The sequence below is a fragment of the Watersipora subatra genome, unplaced genomic scaffold, assembly GCF_963576615.1.
Source record: "Watersipora subatra unplaced genomic scaffold, tzWatSuba1.1 SCAFFOLD_90, whole genome shotgun sequence".
Lineage (NCBI taxonomy): Eukaryota > Metazoa > Bryozoa > Gymnolaemata > Cheilostomatida > Watersiporidae > Watersipora > Watersipora subatra.
In genome coordinates this window covers 225,580-248,843 of record NW_027045259.1, presented here as the reverse complement: position 1 = coordinate 248,843, position 23,264 = coordinate 225,580, and the positions used below count along the sequence as shown (strand labels likewise).

General features: G+C 36.1%; 1 protein-coding gene across 1 annotated transcript; it reads left to right on the top strand.

Moving 5' to 3' along the window:
• Positions 1-16,013: 16,013 nt before the first annotated feature.
• On the top strand, positions 16,014-16,448 carry LOC137410089 (protein FAM200C-like). The gene has a single exon (XM_068095671.1). It carries the CDS (start codon positions 16,014-16,016, stop codon positions 16,446-16,448), a length of 435 nt encoding a protein of 144 aa, XP_067951772.1.
• Positions 16,449-23,264: the final 6,816 nt, after the last annotated feature.

The window sequence follows — 23,264 nt, the reverse complement described above, 5'->3', positions numbered from 1 at the left end:
AACAACTAAATATCACTTTATAAATTCGTATGGCCAGAGTGAAACAAATTAACAAGCAAACAGTGATTATCCTACTCCTTATGTGAAGGTATCTAACCACTCACCATGATCTCTACTAAGTAGAAGATAGCACTCCTTGAGAAGCCTGTTGTGAGATATCAAATCCCATTCAGATCACGTCACAAAAGCACCTGGAAAAGTAACTAAACCATCACATGTTGCACTGCACTAAACATAGTAACACTATGTAAGAAAACAACTAAATATAACTTTATAAATCTCTATGGCCAGAGTGAAATATATTAACAAGCAAACAGTGACTATCCGACTGAATATGTGAATGTATCTAACCACTCACCAAGACCTCTACTAAATGGATAAGAGCACTGTTTGATAAGACTGGTATGAGGCATCAGAACCGATTCAGATCACGTCACAAAAGTATCTTTAAAGGTAACTGAGCCATCACATGTAGCGGTGCACTAAACATGGTAACACTACGTAAGAAAGCAACTAAATATCACTTTATAAATCTCTATGGCCAGAGTGAAACATATTAACAAGCAATCAGTGACTCTTTGACTGAATATGTGAATGTATCTAACCACTCACCAAGACCTCTACTAAATAGAAGAGAGCACTCCTTAATAAGCCTGGTCTGAGGCATCAAAACCCATTCAGATCACGTCACAAAAGTACCTGGAATGATAAAAGAACCATCACATGTAGCACTACACAAAACTTGGTAACACTAAGTAAGAAAACAACTACATATCACTTTATAAATCCCTACGGCCAGAGTGAAACATATTAACAAACAAACGGTGATTTTCCTGCAAATTGTGTGAAGGTATGTAACCACCCACTATGATCTCTACTAAATGGAAGAGAGCACTGTTTGATAAGTCTGGCGTGAGGAATCAAAACCCACTCAGATCGCATCACAAAAGTACCTGGAAAAGAAACTAAACCATCACATGTTGCACTGCACTAAACATGGTAACACTATGTGAGAAAACAACTTAATATCACTTTGTAAACACATATAACCAGAGTGAAACAGATTAACAAGCAAACAGTGATTATCCTACTGCCTATGTGAAGGCATCTAACCACTCACCATGATCTCTACTAAATAGAAGAGAGCACTCCTTGATATGCCTGGTCTGAGGCATCAAAACCCATTCAGATCACTTCACAAAAGTACCTGGAAAGGTAACTGAACCATCACATGTAGCACTGCACTAAACTTGGTAACAGTGAGTAAGAAAACAACTAAATGTCACTTCGCAATTACATACAACCAGAGTAAAACATATTAACAAGCAAACCGTGATTATCCTGCTAATTGAGTGAAGGTATCTAACAACTCACCATGATCTCTACAGAATGGAAGAGGGCACTTGATAAGCCCAGTGTGAGGCATCAATACCCACTCATATCACGTCACAAAAGTACCTGGAAAGGTAACTGAACCATCACATGTAGCACTGCACTAAACATGGTAACACTGTGTAAGAAAACAACTAAATATCACTTTATAAATCCCTATGGCCAGAGTGAAACAATATAACAAGCAAACAGTGATTATCCTACTCCTTATGTGAAGGTATCTATCCACTCACCATGATCTCTACTGAATAGAAGAAAGCACTGCTTGAAAAGCCTGGTGTGAGATATCAAAACCGATTCAGATCACGTCACGAATGTACCTGGAAAATTAACTGAACTATCACATGTTGCACTGCACTAAACATGGTAACACTGAATAAGAAAACAACTAAATATAACTTTATAAATCTCCATGGCCAGAGTGTAATATATTAACAAGCAAACAGTGACTGTCCGAATGAATATGTGAATGTATCTAACCACTCACCAAAACCTCTACTAAATGGATAAGAGCACTGTTTGATAAGACTGGTATGAGGCATCAAAACCTATTCGGATAACGTCACAAAAGTATCTGGAAAGGTAACTGAGCCATAACATGGAGCGGTGCACTAAACATGGTAACAATATGTAAGAAAACAACTAAATATCACTTTATAGATCCATATAACTAGAGTAAAACATATTAACAAGCAAACAGTGATTATCTTACTGATTATGTTAAGGTAACTAACCGCTCACTAACTGAGCCATCACATGTAGCGGTGCACTAAACATGGTAACACTATGTAAGAAAACAACTAAATATCACTTTATAAATCCCTATGGCCAGAGTGAAACAATATAACAAGCAAACAGTGATTACCCTACTCCTTATGTGAAGGTATCTAACCACTCACCATGATCTCTACTGAATAGAAGAGAGCACTCCTTGAGAAGCCTGGTGTGACATATCAAACCCACTCAGATCACGTCACAAAAGTGCCTGGAAAAGTAACTGAACCATTACATGTTGCACTGCGCTAAACATGGTAACACTATGTAAGAAAACAACTAAATATTACTTTGTAAATACATATAACCAGAGTAAAACAGATTAACAAGCAAACAGTGATTATCCTACTGCCTATGTGAAGGTATCTAACCACTCACCATGATCTCTACTAAATAGAAGAGAGCACTCCTTGATAAGCCTGGTCTGAGGCATCAAAACCCATTCAGCTCACGTCACAAAAGTACCTGGAATGATAACAGAACCATCACATGTAGCACTACAATAAACTTGGTAACACTATGTAAGAAAACAACTACATATCACTTTATAAATCCCTATGGCCAGAGTGAAACATATTAACAAGCAAACGGTGATTTTCCAGCAAAATGTGTGAACGTATGTAACCACCCACTATGATCTCTACTAAATGGAAGAGAGCACTGTTTGATAAGTCTGGTGTGAGGAATCAAAACCCATTCAGATCGCATCACAAAAGTACCTGGAAAGGTAACTGAACCATCACATGTAGCGGTGCACTGAACATGGTAACACTATGTAAGAAAACAACTAAATATCACTTTGTAAATACATATAACCAGAGTGAAACAGATTAACAAGCAAACAGTGATTATCCTACTGCCTATGTGAAGGTATCTAACCACTCACCATGATCTCTACTAAATCGAAGAGAGCACTCCTTGATAAGCCTGGTCTGAGGCATCAAAGCCCATTCAGATCCCGTCACAAAAGTACCTGGAAAGGTAACTGAACCATCACATGTAGCTCTGCACTAAACTTGGTAACACTATGTAAGAAAACAACTAAATATCACTTTATAAATACATATAACCAGAGTAAAACATATTAACAAGCAAACAGTGATTATCCTGCCAATGGAGTGAAGGTATCTAACAACTCACCATGATTTCTACTGAATGGAAGAGAGCACTTGATAAGCCCGGTTTGAGGCATCAAAACCCATTCAGGTCACAAAATAGCTAGCAGAAATTAAGAAGTAAAACTCTCAACAATAATTTAATTATAACAATAAATTAATTCAAACTACTTAAAAACATATCTAGGGTGAGCTTTGATTGAGATTTCTATAACTCACTTCATCTCTGAACCTGCACATAGCTAAGTCTACATTTTGATTTATGTCTCTAAGGCTACATAAACATAGCACTATTTATATAAGTTACTCTTTTAGTAGCAACGTATCACTTAGATACTTTCATATGTTAATATGATGCGCTAGTTTTAATGCTACTACTGTTATCAAGTTTGTTGAGCAGATATACTAATCCATTAAACTTTAATCTTACCTTATAAGAATATCTGCTGGTTTACACATAAGTACCAAAGATAGGAACAGATTATTTTGCTATGTCAAAGTTTGCTAAGAACTTTATTGCTGCACATACATCTATAAACACTCACAATATACCAAGCCATTAATTGCATATTCACTTTAGGGCCATTATGTGCAGATCCGCTGACAAAACAATAGCATAAACTTGCAGTGAAATCTACAAGTAAAATATGCTATGAAAGCCAGATGACCAGTTGATTATGTTAACAGTAATACACCATTCTCATTCAATACGTGAATATGTAATAAATGAACTTAATACTATGGACTCCTACAGCTCTTTGAACAAGATCTACAAAAGTATCATCCTTTGTGAATGATTAGCTGGAGATCTTATGAGACAGTCAGGGTTGACATCAACTGCTAACAAACTTCTTACAGAGAATTTCACTCTATTCAAATTTGCCTACACATCTAGCTGGCATGAGTTGGTACCACCAGAATAACCGTGTGAACAAATGTGAACGAGCCACCTTAACATGTGACATGATGAAGTTGTAGACAGAACTAGTGTTTATGCTAGATAATGTATGTCAGAGTCAAAATTCAATAGCCTATCCACATATCTCTGCTTACTAAAAGCAAACTCAACCAAGACCCCTTGTGTTGCATAGTTAGTTTGAATATTGATGCCAGGATCAAGGCATCTCTAGTGGACACAGAGAAACCTAAAAAGATGAAGCAGCATGAGGATAGATAAGTGAGCTGGGAGTATATATTGTCACATACATTAGATAACACACTGAATACCGTACATGAACAATATGTACAAACCAGGACCATCGTCACATACAATATTACTGTATTCTAAAGTATCACTCTTTAGAAAGGATGCCAGATTGACCGACTCCTCCTTTCCTCATTAGTACAGATATTTCAGAGATAATATAGATTAAATTGTTATTTTGGAGTCTCGTCTACAAATGAAAAGGCTTTGTTAATAATACTGAGTAACAACAGACTAATTCATAGCATAGCTCTGTAGTCATAGCAAAGCACGAATGTAGCCCTTTTGTTTTTAAATAATAAAGTTACAATTGTCTATTAAATATCACGATGAACAATTTTTCAAGTGAAACATTTAGGTAGCACCATGTTGATACAAAGGATCTCAATTGGGTAGCACCATGTTGAAACAAAGAATCTCAATTAGGTAGCACCATGTTGATACAAAGGATCTCAATTAGGTAGCACCATGTTAATACAAAGGATCTCAATTAGGTAGCACCATGTTGATACAAAGGATCTCAATTAGGTAGCACCATGTTAATACAAAGGATCTCACATAGAAACCCCAAATTGCAGGTTAATAGAAACTTGCATCAGTTCTCCAGTAACTGGTCAAAATGTACAAACATATTGGATAAAGTCTCAAACACCCACTACATTCACGGCCAGTGATTTGATAATATAAAAGAGAATTGTATGCTATTGTTTAGGACAACTGACCATTATAAGAATTAACTAAGTTAGCAATTAAGCTACTTGCTTGGTGTTTGCATAGCACACCATTTATATATAATCAGTAGAATATAAAAACCTCATCAATGGGCCAGCCTTGTACAAATTAAGTACAATTAGCTTTGCTCAGTTAGCTAAGTGAACAAGTGTGTTCACTAGGTTACACCTAAACAAAGCATCGGATGCAAAGGTTTTAACGTTATTGAAAAGTAGACCACAGGGAGCTAGTAATAATGTGCTATAAATATTGTTATATTTTCATGCTGTAACACGTTCAGGAATAAAGAAACACAGGCTAAATAGACTACTAGAAGTTATAGCTACTGGAAACTATGGCTTGGACTGCTATTAGGCTACGGTTTACAAGTCTAGGAGACACGTGACCCCCATCGATATATAGTGACTGGAGACAAAGCTGACGGCCTCTTGTGATCTTGAGTTCACAGTGACTGCTTAATTGCTCCCCCGAGCAATATAACATGTCGTCGTAGGCAGTCTTGTTTGGGGAGAATTGTGATCGGTAATACTTTTTTATATAGTGGTGTAGTGGGGAATAACTAGTGATATCGGCGATCGATAGTGGTGATACAGTGGTTAGTGATTTTCCATGGTGTATTTTCTGTGATAAGTGGGTGATACTATACAAGGTGAGTGGTAATTACCCCGTGTTATAGAGGTTCCGCAGGGTGTTCGGAGGTAAGTTTAAGTTATTTTGAGTATGGCTAAAAATTTGAATTTTAAAGATTTTCCGAAACTAGTAATTAGTAGCGACGATGTTAGTGGATCATGGAAAAATTGGTTAAATGGTTTGATTTAAGCGTTGAAATGATCACACCGAGAATAGGTAAAGAACAAGTTACAATGGATGGTGAGAAAGAAACTGCTGATGTATTTAGAGATAGAATGAAATTAGTATCTTTGTTGAATGCCATAGGTAAGGCAGGTAGAGCAGCTTTGACATCTTTAGGTTTTGATCAAAAGATTGCAACTTCTACATACGAGGGAGCCATGGAACTTTTGAAAACTGTTTATGAATCTTAAGAAACTGTTTATGTTACAACGATGATATTGGTAACCGCTAGTCAGGCTATAGGAGAAAATAAAAATGATTATTTATTACGAATTGAAGATTTAAGAAGAAAAATGACTTTTGGAACTGAACATGATGCTTTGAGACAAGAATTTGCTTTAGCTATTGCAGTATATGAGATGAGAGAATCTTCTCTTCGATGTCAGCTGATGCAACAAAATGACTCGAATTGGACTAAGTTTTCAAGTATATTGAGAGCTGAAAAAATAGCTAGAGATTCAGAAAGAGCTATGGAAACTTGAAGCAGGCAATTTAAATGTGAAGTTGAAAGTATATGCAGTAGAAAACAAATCAGAAGGCAAGGATAATCAATTTGAATTTGACTCTGATTCGGAGATTGAAAAAGAAGTGAATAGAGTATCTTCTAGAGATAAATATAAATCTAGAGGGTATGGTAAGGATAGGAAATCAAGCAAATACAATAAAGACTATAGTAAAGATAGAAGCTCTAGAGACTATAGTAGTTCATCTAGGGACTCTGTTAGAAAAATACCACTTGAATGGCATAAGAGAAGTAGAGACAGGTATTCCCCGAAGAGATATGATGATAGATCTGGCAAAAGTTCTAGACGGTATCCATCTCTAGGGGCAGATAAATGCTATGGTTGTGGAGTGAGAGAACATGAAATCAGATTTTTTCCCGAGGTAAAGTGATTTTTTGTGCTACCAAAAGGCACACAATTAAGGACTGCAAGGTACGTAAGAGTCAAAGGAGAGATAGGTACAAAAGTAGTGAAAGTAGTGAAGGTAGAGAAGAAGAAGTCCTACTCCCAGAGTAAGGTCTTCTGAGTCTAGTAATAGCAGCTGACTAGACGAGAAATTTGTCAGAAATTCATCTGTAAATGGTAAAGATATGGATTTTACTTTTGACACAGGAGCTGATGAGTCTACTCTGACTGAAAAAGCTAGTAGAATACTTGGCTTGAATTTAAAAGAACCATAGCAAATTTTGAAAGGAGCTGATGGAAATAGATTGAATGTTTTAGGAGTAGCTGATGTAGCTATTAAAAGTACTTACAGAGCTATTGATATTTCTGTTTACATACTTGAAGGTTCTAGAAGAAATCTTTTAGGTATGCCTAAGATCAAGAGGTTGAATTTGTTAGCAGTTATTAATGCTTTTTGTGCTAACAAATTTGACCTCTTGAAGGAATTTCCTAAGACTTTCGAGGGACTAGGAACAATGCCTGGTATTTTCAGTATTGACTTAAATAGGAATGCTGAACCTGTCAGATTGTATGCACCTAGGCCTATTGCAGCAGGCTTGCGTGAAAAAGCTATACGAGAAATTGATAAAATGTTTGAAAGTAAAGTTATAAAACCTATAGAAAAAGCAACTGATTGATGTTCTGGTCTTACCATTGCTCTAAAACAAGGTGGTAAGATTAGAATGTGTGTAAATTTGACCAATTTGAATAAATGTGTTAGGAGGGAAGTATATCCTTTACCTAGGATATCAGATATGTTGAGTAAATTGGCAAAAGGAGTTATGTTTTCCAAACTAGATGCTAACTCTGGATTTTGGCAAGTTAGACTTGATAAGAAATGCAAGGAATTGGCGATTTTTGTAACCCCATGGGGTAGATTTTGCTTTAAGAGTATGCCTTTTGGAATGTCTTCATCCCCTGAATTTTTTCAGAAAGAAATGGAAAATATATTGAAAGGTTTAGATGGAATTGTACGTTTGATGGATGACATTATAGTTTACAAAAAACTGTAACCAAACATTGGCAACAGTTACATAAAGTTTTAAATAGAATTGAGAAGTCTGGAATGACTTTGAGAAAAGAAAAATGCGAATTTGGATGTACCGAGGTAAAGTTTTTAAGACATTTGGTTAGCAGTTCTGGTATTAAACCAGACCCAAGTAAAATAAAAGCTATAGTTGAAGTGAAGCCTCCAAGGAGCAAAGAGGCCAGGAGATTTACTGGAATGGTTAATTATTTGATGAAGTTTAATAAAAGGTTAGCTGGTTAATGTACTGCTATTTATGGAGTAGCGGGTAGTAAATCGAAATGGTGTTGGGGTCCTGACCAACAAGAAGCTTTATAAACTGTTAAAAAAGAAATTTCTAATAGTCCAGTATTATGTACTTTTGAAATAAATGCTAAACATAGAGTTTCTGCCGATGCTAGTAGAAATGCACTAGGCACAGTTTTGTTACAGTATAACGAAGAAGATGCGTGGCAACCTGTAGAATATGCTTCTAGGAAACTGACTGAAACTGACAGTAGATATGCCATAGTTGAAAAGGAAGCTTTAGCTACGGTATGGGCATGTGAGAAGTTTGATTAATATTTAGTTGGTAGAAAATTTGAAATAGAAACTGACTACAAGCCTTTAATTGCAATTTTAGGTGAAAAGGATTTGTCTAAGCTACCTGTAAGAGGACAACGTTTTAAGTTAAGACTAATGAAATATGATTATGACATTTTTCACACTCCTGGAAAATATATGTTTATTGCTGATTTGCTTAGCCGTCCGAACAGTGGGGCTGTTTGTGATGAGGTAAGTAAAACTGTTTGTAATAAGCTAGAAGCTTATGTCAACTTGATAGTTTGCTCTTCTGAATATGGGGATGTTAAAGAAGAGAAACTAAGAGAAGAGGTTAGTAAAGATTCAGACGCTCTCAAGTGTATAGAGTATTTTTAATCTGGTTGGCAATCTGAATTGGATGATTTTCATAAAGAACTGATAGGTTTATATGGATCGAGAGAGATTAAGTAGTTATAATAATATATTGTTATATGACTCTAGGCTGTATATTCCTAAGTCATTAGGACTAAAGTATTTAGAAATTTGTCATGAAAGTCATCAGGGCATAATGAAACGTCGTAGACGAGCTCAGTGCCATTTTTGGTTGTCTGGTTATAGTAAGGAAATTGCAGATTATATAAATAGATGTAATGTTTGCATTATGCATAGTAAAGTCAAACACCAGCCTATGGTGATAGGTTCGGATATACTTATGTTTGATAACGAATATTATCTGATAGCTATAGACTATTATTCAAAGTGGATAGAATGTCTGCATATAGAATCTCAAACTGCTAGAGAGATAATTCGAGTACTCAAGTATCTGTTTTCTCGATTTGGTATACCCAACGTTATCAGGTTTGATAATGGAACTTGTCATGCTAGTAAACAATTTAAAAACTTTTGAGAGAAAATGGGTTTCATTCTAACTACTAGTAGCCCACGGTATCCTTGTTCTAATGGTTTAGCAAAAAGTGCCGTAAAATTGTTAAAGGATTATGGGAGAAAATTCGAGATAAAGATGTGGCTTTGTCTGCATATAGGACTACACATTTGGCTTCAGGATATACGCCAAGTGATCTGATTTTTAGTCAAGCTATTAGATCAAACTTGAGCTTCCCATTAGAAAGTGATGAAGACTATGAACTGTTTGAAGAAAATGAAGTTAGCCGCAAAAACAAAATTAGGAAACATTGGGATAAAAAATATAGTTTCTAAGTTAGACCAGTTAAAAGCTGGCCAAATGGTTTATGCAAAAGCCTCTACTGATGTAGGTTCAAAAGGTATAGTTTTGAGAAAGGATAAATCTCCTGAAAGTTACTGGGTCAATGTAGGCATGAGTGAAATACGCAGAAATAGAAAACATTTGTTTTTGTTGAAATCTGATGACGAAAATAAATCGTCTGACTCTTCTGATGATATTGTCTTCCCTTGGGTAGCTACTCCTAAAAAAATGACAACTCTGAAGTAGTAGAAAATGCCAACGGTTTATCTGAAAGTCAGGAGAACATGATCCCTGATTTAGAGCTTCTTGAACAAGGGCAGGAAACACCTGGTGTGGCTGAGCACGTGGAGGAAACTCCCGACATCGGTGAACACGAGGAGGAGACTTCTGTTGTTGAGAATAGACTTGTTCTAGAAAATAGTAATGTTTGCCTAGAAGAAATTCTAGAAATGGAATTGTGCCTCTTAGTAGAAGACCTGCCGTCACTATCTCAGGTCGAGTTAGTAAACCACCTAAGAAATACGATATGGAATATTATAAATGTTTTTGTTATAGTTTCAGATTGATATCTGACAAATCTTACTTCTCACTGGACTATCACTTATGAATAGTGCTGGCGATTCGCCGGGAGGTGGTGGTGCCGAGAGCAGCCGTGTAAGTAGAGGCAGGGGTGGGGTGTGAAGGTGACGAAGGATTCGGAGGGTAACACGGTGTTTAGTAAGCAGAAGGTGAGCGAGTCGGGTAAGAATGAGGGCGAAGGTAAGAAAGAAGTGTACGGTAAGCCAGGTAACATTAAGTGTGTTGTCTGCAAAAGCATTAAAGACCATTAGGCTGCTCAGTGTCCTGGATTCATTTGTTATAAATGTAAAGTTCAAGGACATTAGGCTGTAGGTTTCAAAAAGACATTGTGTAGATTTCGTGGGAAGTTAGACCATGGACTTGAAGGTTGTAATTTTTGTGGGTCTTCCTATAGAGATATTGCAGCGGGTATTAAGCGTAGGGTGGAGGAGGGTAACAATAGGGGACCGGACTCTAAGTTGAAGAAGCCTAGTTCGAGTTTACCCTTTGTTGCTAAGATGGATAGTTTTGCAGAACAGATGGAGACAGAGTATGTTTCGACTGAGACTACCATCAGGCAGAGGAAAGCTATGATGTTGCATAAGAGGAGGCAAGTAGAGGAGCAGTACAAGCACGCATTGTCTGCTATAAAGAAAGACATAAGAGAGTTGGAGGAGGAGATTAAGAGTGAGGAGTATAGAGAGGCTCTGTTGCACTTGTCTGCTGTAAAGCAAAAGAGGGCTCAAAGGAGGGGTGCAAGGGACGCGAGTTCTGTAACGATTACCGGAAAGGAGAGTAAGGTTGAGGAATCCAAAGAGGAGATCCAATCTGAAACCTCCGTTGTGAGAGTAGTCCCTAGCAGAGATGCTAGTTTTGAGAAGAGTAAGGTTGAGGAACCCAAAAAGGAGGTCCAACCTGAAAGCTCTGGAAAGAGTGGCAATGACGACCAGCTCGCTGGTTCCGAGCTAGAAGTTCAGAGTGGCAACAACGACCAGTTCGCTGGTTCTGAGTCAAAAGTTTAGAGTGGAAATGACGACCAGCTTGCTGGTTCCGAGCCAAAAGTTTCAGATAACCCGGTGGTAATGGAGGCGAAACCTGAGAAGGCCAATTGGTATGGGGATATTGTCAGTATGAAGGTGATTTGGGTAAATGAAGATGAGATAGATTGAGACGGACTGGGTTGCGAGTAAAACTGTTAAATTTGCGATAACTGAAGGAAAGACGAGTAATTAAACAGAATATTGGGTGAGTAGAAAGATTTTTATCTCATCTTCGATACGGTAACTATGATTTGAAGCTTTTGTGACTAACTAACCTGCTTGGCTTGATAACCCCGCGTCATTGAATTTAACTCTCTTCTTGAGAGATTATTTGTTCTGCTGATTGTGGTTGCACTTGGGTGAATTTGAGTGTATTGGAATCAAAGTTTGTATTTTGGATTAGGCAGTGTAGTCTTGAGAAAAAAAGAGCATGTTATATATTCATACCGTAACATGTTCAGCAATAAAGAGCCACAGCTAAATCAGGGGTTCCCAACCAAGAGGGAATTGCCCCCTGGGGGGAATTTTGAACATACAGGGTGGAACAAAGAGGTGTTTGACTTTTTAGAGTTTTGTTGGTACCCTTTAGTGTAAGCTCGAGTGCCTTCCTCTAACCATTTCCACTTTCCACCATAAGTAAGACTAATCAACTGCTGTAATGTTTTTGAATAATAATTGTGAAATTTTATAACGTAAATTCTGGTCAACTTGTTTATTATCAGCTAGCTGCCAATCCATAAACGTAATGATATAACCACAAGTGCAAACCAGTCTGCAATCAAGTCCAAAGTCTTATCGCTGCCGATTCTTATTCAAATGGACAACCACAAGCTGCTCTAATTGTTTACCTTGGTAAGATTCACCACTCTTCAGCATCCTCCTACCTTTAAAAATAGCTGTTTTTAGTTTTGCCCCACAAAGTAATAGAAATAAATGAAATCACTGCTGCTCTTATGTTGTCACTATTTGCTATACGATTATTTCCCTCCAATTTTATATAAATTTCAAGCAACCGTTGTCTCATTCATTTCATATTATACTCTCAGAAAGTGTAGACTTCTTAATAACTAAAAAGAAATAAAACTGATTGTATACCTAACTCTCTCCTGGAAAGGAGTGAAAAGGTATGTCTATCTATACGTATTCCTTTATTTTTTAGATTAATGCTGTTTATCTATGTCTTTAGTTTCTGCAATTCTTGTCAACATTTAACATTATGTTTTATTAGCTAAATGTCATATGTTAATCAAGTTTAAAAAACCTAATTTCACGGTCTTAAGATGTAAATATACCACAACAAATGCATCTATACATCTGTTCGGAACTTCATTCCTAATTTTGGGAGGGCAGTTACAACTGCCATGCTGACATGTTCAGCTACATCCAGGCATGAATGCTTTGCTTATACAGTGTACCCTCGAGATATGATTACCCTGATATACGATTCTTTCACCTTACGAAGTCGAATATTGTGAGATCTTTACCTCGCTATACGAGTTTTATTTCACCATACGATTTTGAAAGAAGTTTTGCCCGTGTTAAAATTTGGCGGTCGGTGTGCTCATAACGCATGGCGAAATAAAAAAGACACCAAAATATAGTTTGCCGAATACATTTTCAGAACGTTTAGAAGAGACACGATGATCGTCTTCTCTCACGGCATCATTCCGCGTGGGCAAATATTCATTTGCAGCGTTATAATATATTTTACTATAAACTATGATATATGAACTATAAACTATAAATATGATCGTAGCCAATCAGCATTTGCAATTATTATCAAAACAAGAACTCCATTAAAGCAAGCACAGGAAGGAGCTTACGACTGAAGATTCAAAGGAGTTAGAAGGCCATGCACTCGACCAGCATTCTAAATGAGCAAACATTTAGCAAGGACGAGGAAGTAGAAGATACAGCAAACCCCACATCGGCAGAAATATTTCAAGTGATTAATTTAGTTATATGGACTGGTATATTAAAACAATGCATGTATAATATTTTATCTCTTGTGTGACAGGTTTTTCATATTTTATTCATTTTATTTGTTTACTTCTGATTTTATGTTTTATTTCCTTGTTTAACCATGTCTTTGCAGGTAGGCTTGTTATCTCCTACGTGAATACAATTCATCATATGTATGTAACTCATATATCTAACTACTCAAGATAGTTGACGCATCCACTTTACTTTCTGAAACTTGTTAAAGCCCTGTCCTCTACGGTATAAATACGTACAAACTTTGTACGTATGGCTACATTGATTCTTGTGCACATTTCATACAAAAAAAATACTGTAGCACTCTCTCTGGATCCTTCTACAAGAGTTAGCTAGTTAGCAGTTTTTTTTTAAACTAGGAGAAAAATTGGACAGGACTAGACAACTTCTTTAGACTGCTAAAAATTCCATTTCATTAAATATTAAATTAATCTTCAAGTGTACAGCAACATAATTAGCATTGATACGTTTTTCCCTCATTTCTGCTTCATTTGCTGTATGTGCCAGCTAGAGTCAAGTTACTCCAAAGGTATGTATGTCCTGCATAGTAAATAAAATCTCATTTTTGTCGGTAACCATTAAATGGTCAGGCGTGTGAGAGGCCGCTTTCGATAACTGCATCGCTCGGCCTTTCTTATTAATTTTGGTTAAAAAAAATGTCTCAACCAAACATGCTAAATTTTATAATGAAAGTGAAGGCAGAAACTTATGAATGATAAAACTTTGTGATAAACAGTTGAAATTCAGTAAAATAGTTCAAAATACATACTAAAACTCAGTTTAAAGTGTAAGTTTTGCAAGCCAAACTTATTCGAAGTGAATTCAATGCTTATGTTATGTGTACATTTTGAAGGTAAGAACTTCTTACTGTACAATCTGCATTTGGTAAACAGATTATACGTAATTTTGCGTTTTACAGTATTGCAGATTATAATCACTAGGTGCTCTTAATATAATGTAGCTACTGTATGTAACTATAGTTACTAAAGTTAACATACCATTTTGTTACTAAATTTCAATATGTACCGCATTTTTATAAAAATTTGGACGATTTTTACCTTCTTTTTTTTCTTTGTATAATTACAATGGTTTCTATACCCGGACATACAATTTTTTCACCATACGATGCCAATCTTGGAACGGATTAACATCGTATCTCGAGGGTGCACTGTAGTACGATAAGGCAACCAGGGGAATTCCCCTATGGTTGGGAACTCCTGTAGTATGATGTTTAGTAGTGCTGCATTTTTATTGGCTGCTTGTACCAAGTAATAGTGGATGTTAATAACAGTAATTACTCTACAGTCAACAGGGAAGCTGCAGTACAGTACATTCTGATTTTCATCAGGTCAGTACCATAAGTCCTCATGCTCAAGCCGTGGGCTTATGCTCACAAACAGATGACTCATGACGGAAAAATAACTCTCAAATAAGCTGTCAGTGGTATCTAGCCGCCCTTACCAACAAGCCCCATATGCTCACAGAACACGCGGCTAACGACTGAAGTTTTGTCATCATGACTCCTTCGGGAGCGAGTGTTGAGACGGGTTTCGCTATACTTGTGTCCTTTTGAATAAGAAAACAGGCTACATCAGTGCATGTGAAAAGAATTTTCGTTCACTTCCATGTTCAAATTAAAATTCCTGAACCCTTGCATCAAGAACTCACTTGCCATGTCTCAGCTAGATCATTATTGCACTGTTAGAGGGCTTCATCTTTATGAAAAGATGCCGGTCAAGAATGAAAAGGTGTTAATAATCTATGACTGTGGTGAGCTAAACATACCTCATCATCTTCATAGATAAAAATTTCGTTTGGAATTTAAATTTACTTTTAAAAAATACCGAAAAAACACCCAAGAATTTGAGTGTCATGAATTCAAACTAAACAAAATCTTCATTGATAATTCACTAATAATTCATCTCGACTTGGGCGATACATTCTTCTTTAGTGTAAAGTATTCCTTAAACATGTTCTTGAAAATAAACAAGTAGGTTGCCAAGACCCCATACATAAAAGTTTATTATGAATGCGCTTCTATGGTTATAGTGCGGCAACTGAGCAGAGACCGCATTTATCGAGAAGCCGCCCTGAGCTCCACATAGGTTTTAAAAGAATGGCCTTAGCCACGCGACTTGAGCACGAGAACTTACGGTATATATTATATAATTTGCATTTGTGTATTTGGGATGTAATACAGTGTGTAATATTGTTCTTACTACAGATTTCATGTTAAAATGCGGCTTAAATATTGAACTAATAATATCTTTCATTACAGAATGAGTACTAGCAAGAAACAAAAATATGATGCAAGCTACATGCAATATTTATTTCAATGTCTAGTTAGCAAGGGTGAAGAAAAGCCAAATGTATGTGATGCATAAAAGTATTGGGCAATGATTCAATACGACCTAACAAATTGAAGCATCATCTCTCCTCAGCAAAGGAACAAAACTTCTTTGAGCGACATGGAAAACCGCTCAAGCAGATGAGGCTAGACACAATTGGGGCTTTTCATGAATGAAACTCCAAACTACTGGAAGCCTCCGTACAAGGTAGCATATGAAATCGCTAATCAGAAAAAACCCCATACCATTGGAGAAGATTTATTAAAGCCATGTACACTGATGATGGCTAAACCTATATTGGGAAAGGAGGCTGAGAAGAAGCTGGCTGCAGTGTCATTGTCTAATAACACAGTGCAGAGAAGAAATTGCAGCATGGTCGATGACATTAAAGATCAGGTTGTCCAGCAGATAATGTTATCTCCATTTGGGCTCTTTGCTATTCAGTTGGATGAGTCAACTGATGTAGCTTCATGCTCACAGTTAATGGTGTATGCCCGCTATGTACACAACGAAGAAATAAAAAAGGAATTTCTGTTTCGTGTACCTCTGGAAACCACAACCAAAGCTAAAGACATTTTTAATGTTGTCTCCAACTTTTTTGATGAAGTAGATCTAAAATGGGAAAATGTTATTAGCTGTTGTACAGATGGGGCACCAGCTATGCTAGGCACAAAATCAGGCTTTCAAGCTCTTGTAAAAAAGTTTCACTTAATGTAGAGGGCACTCACTGTATGCTGCACCGGCATGCATTGGCAGTTAGAACCCTTCCTTCATCTCTTTCCATTGTCTTACAGGAGGTAATCGAATTAATTAACTACATGAAGAGCAATGCACTGCACACAAGGCTATTTAAGGTACTTTGCAAAGACATGGATGTTGAGCACCAAACACTTTTGTATCACACACATGTTCATTGGTTATCACGAGGTAATGTCACAGCTCGAGTTTACAGCCTCCGAAATGAACTGATATTGTTTACCGAGCAACAGGGAAAAGAGAGTTTCCATAAGCATCTCACAGACAACAACTGGATTATTCAGATTGCATATCTAGTAGATATTTTTGAGCAGTTTAATTAACTAAATCTGAAGATGCAGGGTCCTAATACTGACATGATCATATTTATCAACCAGCTGAATGCTTTTCAAGCAAAGCTGATGAGCTAGAAGAGGAAAGTCTGCTGTGGAAACTTTGCAATGTTTAAAGCTTAGACAACTTGCTGGACAGTGGCAACTTGGATCTTCCTCCTGAAATGCAGGACGAGATTGCAGAACATCTAGAACACCTTCACACAGAGTCCAAAAGATATTTCCCTAAAATACCTAGCGAAGACTTGGATCTGACCATCCATTTCAGTGTGAAGTCAACATGGTACCAGATGACTGTCAGAAAAAGTTTCTAGAGTTGAAACTTGAGTCGGCTGCAAAACTTTCATTTGGAATAACGTCCATTGCTGACTTTTAGCCAACAATGACCGCATGTTATCCCAAGGTAGTGAAAATTGAACTCCACAAACTGCTGCCATTTGTGACTACATAACTGTGCGAGTCAGGCTTCTCAACATTACACGTACTTCCCATTCAGTCTAAAACTTGTGATCAATTGATCGTACAAAATGATCAGCGCTGTGCTCTGTCCAAAACAAAGCCTCACGTTGAAGTACTGTGCGCGAATGAGCGGCAACAGAATTCTCAATAATTACATAGTTACATGTTGTATAAAAATATTTTGTTATGTGTTTGCAAATGTACAATAAAGTCTCATTATAATTTGTATTAGTCTTTGTTTTTAGCCATGAAGTATGTGTGGAGGAATTCAAATTTCTGAACATGTCTGAGGGGGAACATAGTAAAAAAGGTTGGGAACCCCTGGGCTAAATAGACTACTAGAAGTTATAGCTACTAGAATCTACGGCTTAGTCGGCTATTAGGCTGCGGCTTAAACGCCTAGGAGACACGTGACCCCCATGGATATATAGTGACTGGAGACAAAGCTGACAAAGGCCTCTTGTGATCTTGAGTCAACGGTGAGTGCTTAATCGCTCCCCCGAGCAATATAACAATATACCTTACAAAAATATACCAAAAATAACACCGCATGAACGATAAGCAAACAATGACAACGATGGTCCAGCACTGCAAGCAAATGTGATGAAAAGGTACAGCAACAATTTCAAAATCTCACAATATCTTAGTAAATCCACCATTGAATTTCCCTCTGACAATTTCTATATTTGACAGTACCCTAACAAGACAATCTACTTCTAAACTACTTGGCTTCATCATCAACGACGTTTTATCATGGCTAGACCACATCTCATTCATTTCAAATAAAATATCATCTAACCTACGTTTATTTTATAACATTCGTCATCTTATGAACTTTGATACTGCCAGACTATATCACTATAATTTTATCCATTCCTATCTTATATATGGCCTGCATGTGTTTTACCCTACAACACCTGTAAAATATACCAACACACTATTTATTTTACAAAAAAAACTTTACGACTTATATGCAAAGACCTAAACATACCCCATAAAAACCAGCACTTACCATCTACCAACTTAATAACAAGCACTACCGGTGTTCTTCCCTTACGTAAGCTATCACATTACTTCACCTGCCTCGCTGCTCATTCAATACTCCACGATAACTGCCCTAAATATCTCAGCTATAGCTTTCAAACCGTAAACCATAGTCACAAAACCAGAAACAGATTCAAATTACCTAGTGCCATAAGCCACAACAAACTCAACAGCAACCTGCAAAATTCATTTAATAATCTCTGCACTCATTTAAGAACTCTTCCTCTGCAATCTTTTAAAACAAAACTCAAACTACATCTACTTTCCTCTGACCAATAATACCATTCACCATATAGCCTTACCTATTTTAACCATTTCATATTACACTTTGTTTTTATGACTAGAAAACTTGTCATATATTTGTATACTATTTTCACTGAGCTATTATTTGTCCACTTTTTGTTTAAACAATACTCATATCAATCTTCAAGCTTGTGTTCTACATATTTTATGCATTCAGTTCTAATATTATTATATTAGTTAGACTATTCACTAGTTTTTTAGTTAGACTATAGTTTCTTTACAGTCCTATCTATCTATCTCGATAAAATATCTCTTGTGGCCCGATAAGCCTTTAGAGATAAGATGCGACTATAACGATAAAAGAGATCAGATATTCTTATAAAATCGAGAGTTAAATAAAATCTGCCATTGAGCTTGTTCCATATATATATCAAAACTTCATGACTAGGTTAAAAAATGAGAACTTTATGGCATCTGTATTAATAGTGTGCCTAATATTAGACCCACGAGTAAAATAGGCAGAGTTGCACAGTGTAAACTTTTTAAAATCGACCATAAGGTCTTGATTTAAAATTTTCAGTAAAGTGTTTTTATTTTTTTTTGTCGTACACCGCTTTTTAGTTAGTTTACTTGCCGTGGTACCTTGTGGAAAACATATTGTAAAATATGACTATTGATTACCACAATAAAGATTGCTCATATGTAACAAGGCGAGGTTTAAATGACACGTACGCCATTGACACGCGAGCAACAAAACAAGATATAATGACTTAATACAAAGTTGTAGGGCTACTTGACCTTTGTTTTACTTACACTATGGAAAAGTTTATTGCACAGTGGAAACCGTTCATAATACTAGCTGTGAATGGTTTGCTGATAGCCTGGCCACGGTTATTATAAGCGATTTGTTTTTGTATAAACGTACAACAATGGATACGTTATGACGGCAGAGTTCCTTGACATTTACGTTACGCTAATTATTTTTTGACACATAAGCTCGCAAGTGCAATCACATACACGCTCTATGTCATTAACTAATTAAGTAGGCGGAGCTTAGTAACGAAGCTGTTTGAATCCAGTCGGTCATCGTAATAACGGGAGGCTGTGTAATGCGAGGGATTGTTTGTATGTCACAGATGACATTTGCTTCAGGTGTGCTATTTTTTCAGTTGTTTGGTAAGCCTTACTGGCGACAACGGCTACATGAATTAACCTAAAAGACTTGATTTACAATATTGATCTGACTTTTTCTACAGATAAGGAAAATTAAATTTGCTTTCGTTATTCTCATTGATCTTTTACTTGAAAATTTAGTCATACTAACGACTAACAAACAATAAGTTCAATAGTAATTTCATGGATCATTTTGTTCGTTTAAAATTTGATCACACGGCTATAATCAAAAATAGTAAATAGTGAATTTTCAATAGCTTTTTATGCATTATATCATTTCGAAAAACCAGAAGATTTCAAGAGATCAGATGGTTAGTTTGTATAAAAAGTGTTGAGAAAGTCGGTGTCGACCAGCCACTTGTGAGTTTGTTCGGCGTCCGAGTTGTCTTACAAGGGATAAGTAAGAGCTTTCATGCACAACCTCAATCGCTGCAAGCAACACCACCGGTTGCTCAGTATGGCTCCGCATTCTTCATATTTCACAGTAAGGATGAAAAGGTAGATAGCAATCAAATACATCTGGATAATATCAAACATAATACTGAAATGGGTGTACATTAGTAAGTACCCAAATAGTTACACAAGCAAATGCAAACATGTACATGGTGTATATTCGAACCCCGCTGTGCAGAGGTCTATCATTGTTACCACAGTGTGGTCTTTTAGGTGACTTAAAAAGTACCTTTCTTTGTAGTTGTCAATTTCGCTACTCTTTGCTTCATTGTTCACAGGTTTTTCATTCTCTCTTTTATCTCTACCAGCATTTTGGGTTGCCATTGTTTTTTTATAGAAAGTCTTGTTTTCTGTCATTTGATTTTTTATGCAAGCTGATTTTTGTATTATTAATTGAAACATTTCTAGTCATTGGGATAGTTTTAAGTCTTGTAGTTTGTTTAAATTCATTGCTTTGCTCAGTTTGCTTACAGAATAAAATTATGTGCGCAAATGTTTGTAACGGAAATTTTAGTTCCTGTAAAAGATACCGTAGATTGTGATATCAGTTAATGTAAATACATAAGCTGATAAAACTGTATCATCTATTAAAACATAACTGTCACGAACAACTTTTATTGTATTTAGGCCTACTAGGTAAATCAGACATGCTGATTCCGATTTTGTACTCAAAATAAAGATTAGTCCACTAACCTTCAAAGTCATTTAGGCTTTTTTAAAGCGTTTCAATATCCGTTTCGAAAACAACACAATCGGCATTACAAGCTCCGCCCATAAATATGTGACGAAACCTAGCTTTTTCAGAAACGGAAGTTAGGAAAGTTTAGTCCGATTTAAAATAATAGAGATGGGTGTCTTAAAACCCATTATTGTCTAAATCCAGCATGTAAAATAATTTCAGTTTTTTATGAAAGGGATATAAACTATTTAAAATTGCTCGCAGCTTGTTACTTGACGTTTAAATGGGCTGGACGCCGAGAAAAAGGAGCTCAAAAAGCGCGGTTTTATCACGAGCTAGCGTTGTTATCGCGCTTTTTAAATACGCAATGCTGAATAGCTTATCTATCTTTCAGAAAAAACTGATATTATTTTTAAAGCTGGATTTAGATATTAATAGATTTTAAAACACCCATCTCTATTATTCTAAATCGGTCTAAACATCTTTACGTAACTTCTGTTCCTAAAAAGCTAGGTTACGTCAAGTATTCATGGGCGGAGCTTGTTATGCCGATCGTGTTGTTTTCGAGACCGATATTAAAACGCTATAAAAAATCCTTTATTACTCTGAAAGTTAGTGGCCTAATCTTTATTTTGATTACAAAATCGGAATCAGCATGTCTGATTTACCTAGTAAATACGATAAAAGTTGTTCGTGGCAGTTATGGTTTAAGTTGATAAGAAAAGCTGTGATAAGAGCTTTTCAGAAAGATGAAACTTCTTAGCTTGATTGCACTAATATGAATTCTGCCTTGAGACAAATTGAAATGATTTAAGTGTATGTAACAAGTTAATTGTTAAGAATTTGTTCTGAATTTTTTACAGAATCATATTTTATTATTAGTTTATGCTATGATTTCCTGTCATAGATAAAAGTATGCTTGTTTGTGCCTTTATAACGGGCAGATTCAGGTTAAACTATAATCATTGTTTAACCATTTCCCATAGATGTTGGTGAAATAATTGCTGTCACTGTTTAAACATCCGCTCTGGGTTGCTATTGGATGTCAGATGAAACAAACAAACAGACAATTAGGGGTATAAAGAAGTATACAATTTGATAGTAACATGTAAAATATTTTAGGGTGCAGACTGTTTAGTTGTAAGGATTTGTCTTTGTTAATAATTTTAAAGTATGACCTAGTACATGAAAACACTGTAACTACAAACTTAATATTTGAGTGTCTGATCACAACCTTCTATATTTTAACATGAAAACATTAACTGCCAGAAGAAAATAGTAGTAATAGTAATAAAGACAAGCATTTAATACTAATTACAAAAGAACCAGCATTGCTAAGCTATGAAAAAGTTTGGGCGCCTTTTAATTGGAAGCAGTAGTTTGTGCTGTGAGAAATGGGCTAATCACTACTGAGAATTCAGATGTTGTGTAAAATTGAAGTGTGGTGGTAAAACAAGAACTTCTTAGTAGATAATATCTGGTGAAATGCAACTCTATAGGTTTATTGCCTATTTTAAGCCCATTAAGGAGGCTGCTATAAAAATATTACCATGTACATGTTTATTTTATACAATGAATAATCTATCATATTCAAGTGCGGATTAGCTGCTCTGATAAAACACACTCACAACAGCTAATATGGTAACAAGACACAACACTCACTTATCATGGCCTGTTTAAAAGTACAGTGATGACACAAACTGTTACTGCATTAATAATCAGAGATAACATTACAGATTAGTGGTTGAGTAATATTGTTGTGTAACTTTAAACATGTACTGGTTTTTATCAACTTTTTTAAATTGTAAAAGTAGACAGAGCTTTGGGAAACTTTGACTAGAAATAGTTGCAATATTATATAATCATATTAAAACGTTTATTTTTAAACTTGACTATCTTTGAGCATGAAGGCAGAGCAAGTGTTTATAAGATGGAAGCAATTCTCAAGCATTAAAACTGACACATCTTCTAAGCTTATTGTTTAAAACTTGTGTTTTGAACAAACAATTTGAGAATAGCTAATTCTACGAACCCTACGACTTTGATGAATTCGAGTTTTCTAATGGACCCGTTTGTGTAAAAGAACATTTTGCTAGCTCACAAGCTGGTTAGTATAATTCTATAACCTCCACTTAAAAGTTAATGCTGGGCGTATAAATACGAAGCAACCTTTTTCGAACTTTGTGGAATATGTTTTCACCTCACATTATGATTATTTGCCATTTTTGGCAATCAAAGCCTTCAGTTTGACGTCTAGATGATAGAAAATGTGTAAAAATATATTGCAATCATACATTGCTCATCCTCGGTATTGACATCACATATAATATGTCTGTGTTTTACCAAACAAGTGACCTTGTGTCACAGCATAGAGCTTCCATCATAATTATTTTG

What these genes read in the sequence shown, in the direction of transcription:
- LOC137410089 (XM_068095671.1), top strand. Translation starts at nt 16,014, where the DNA reads ATGGCTAAACCTATATTGGGAAAGGAGGCTGAGAAGAAGCTGGCTGCA.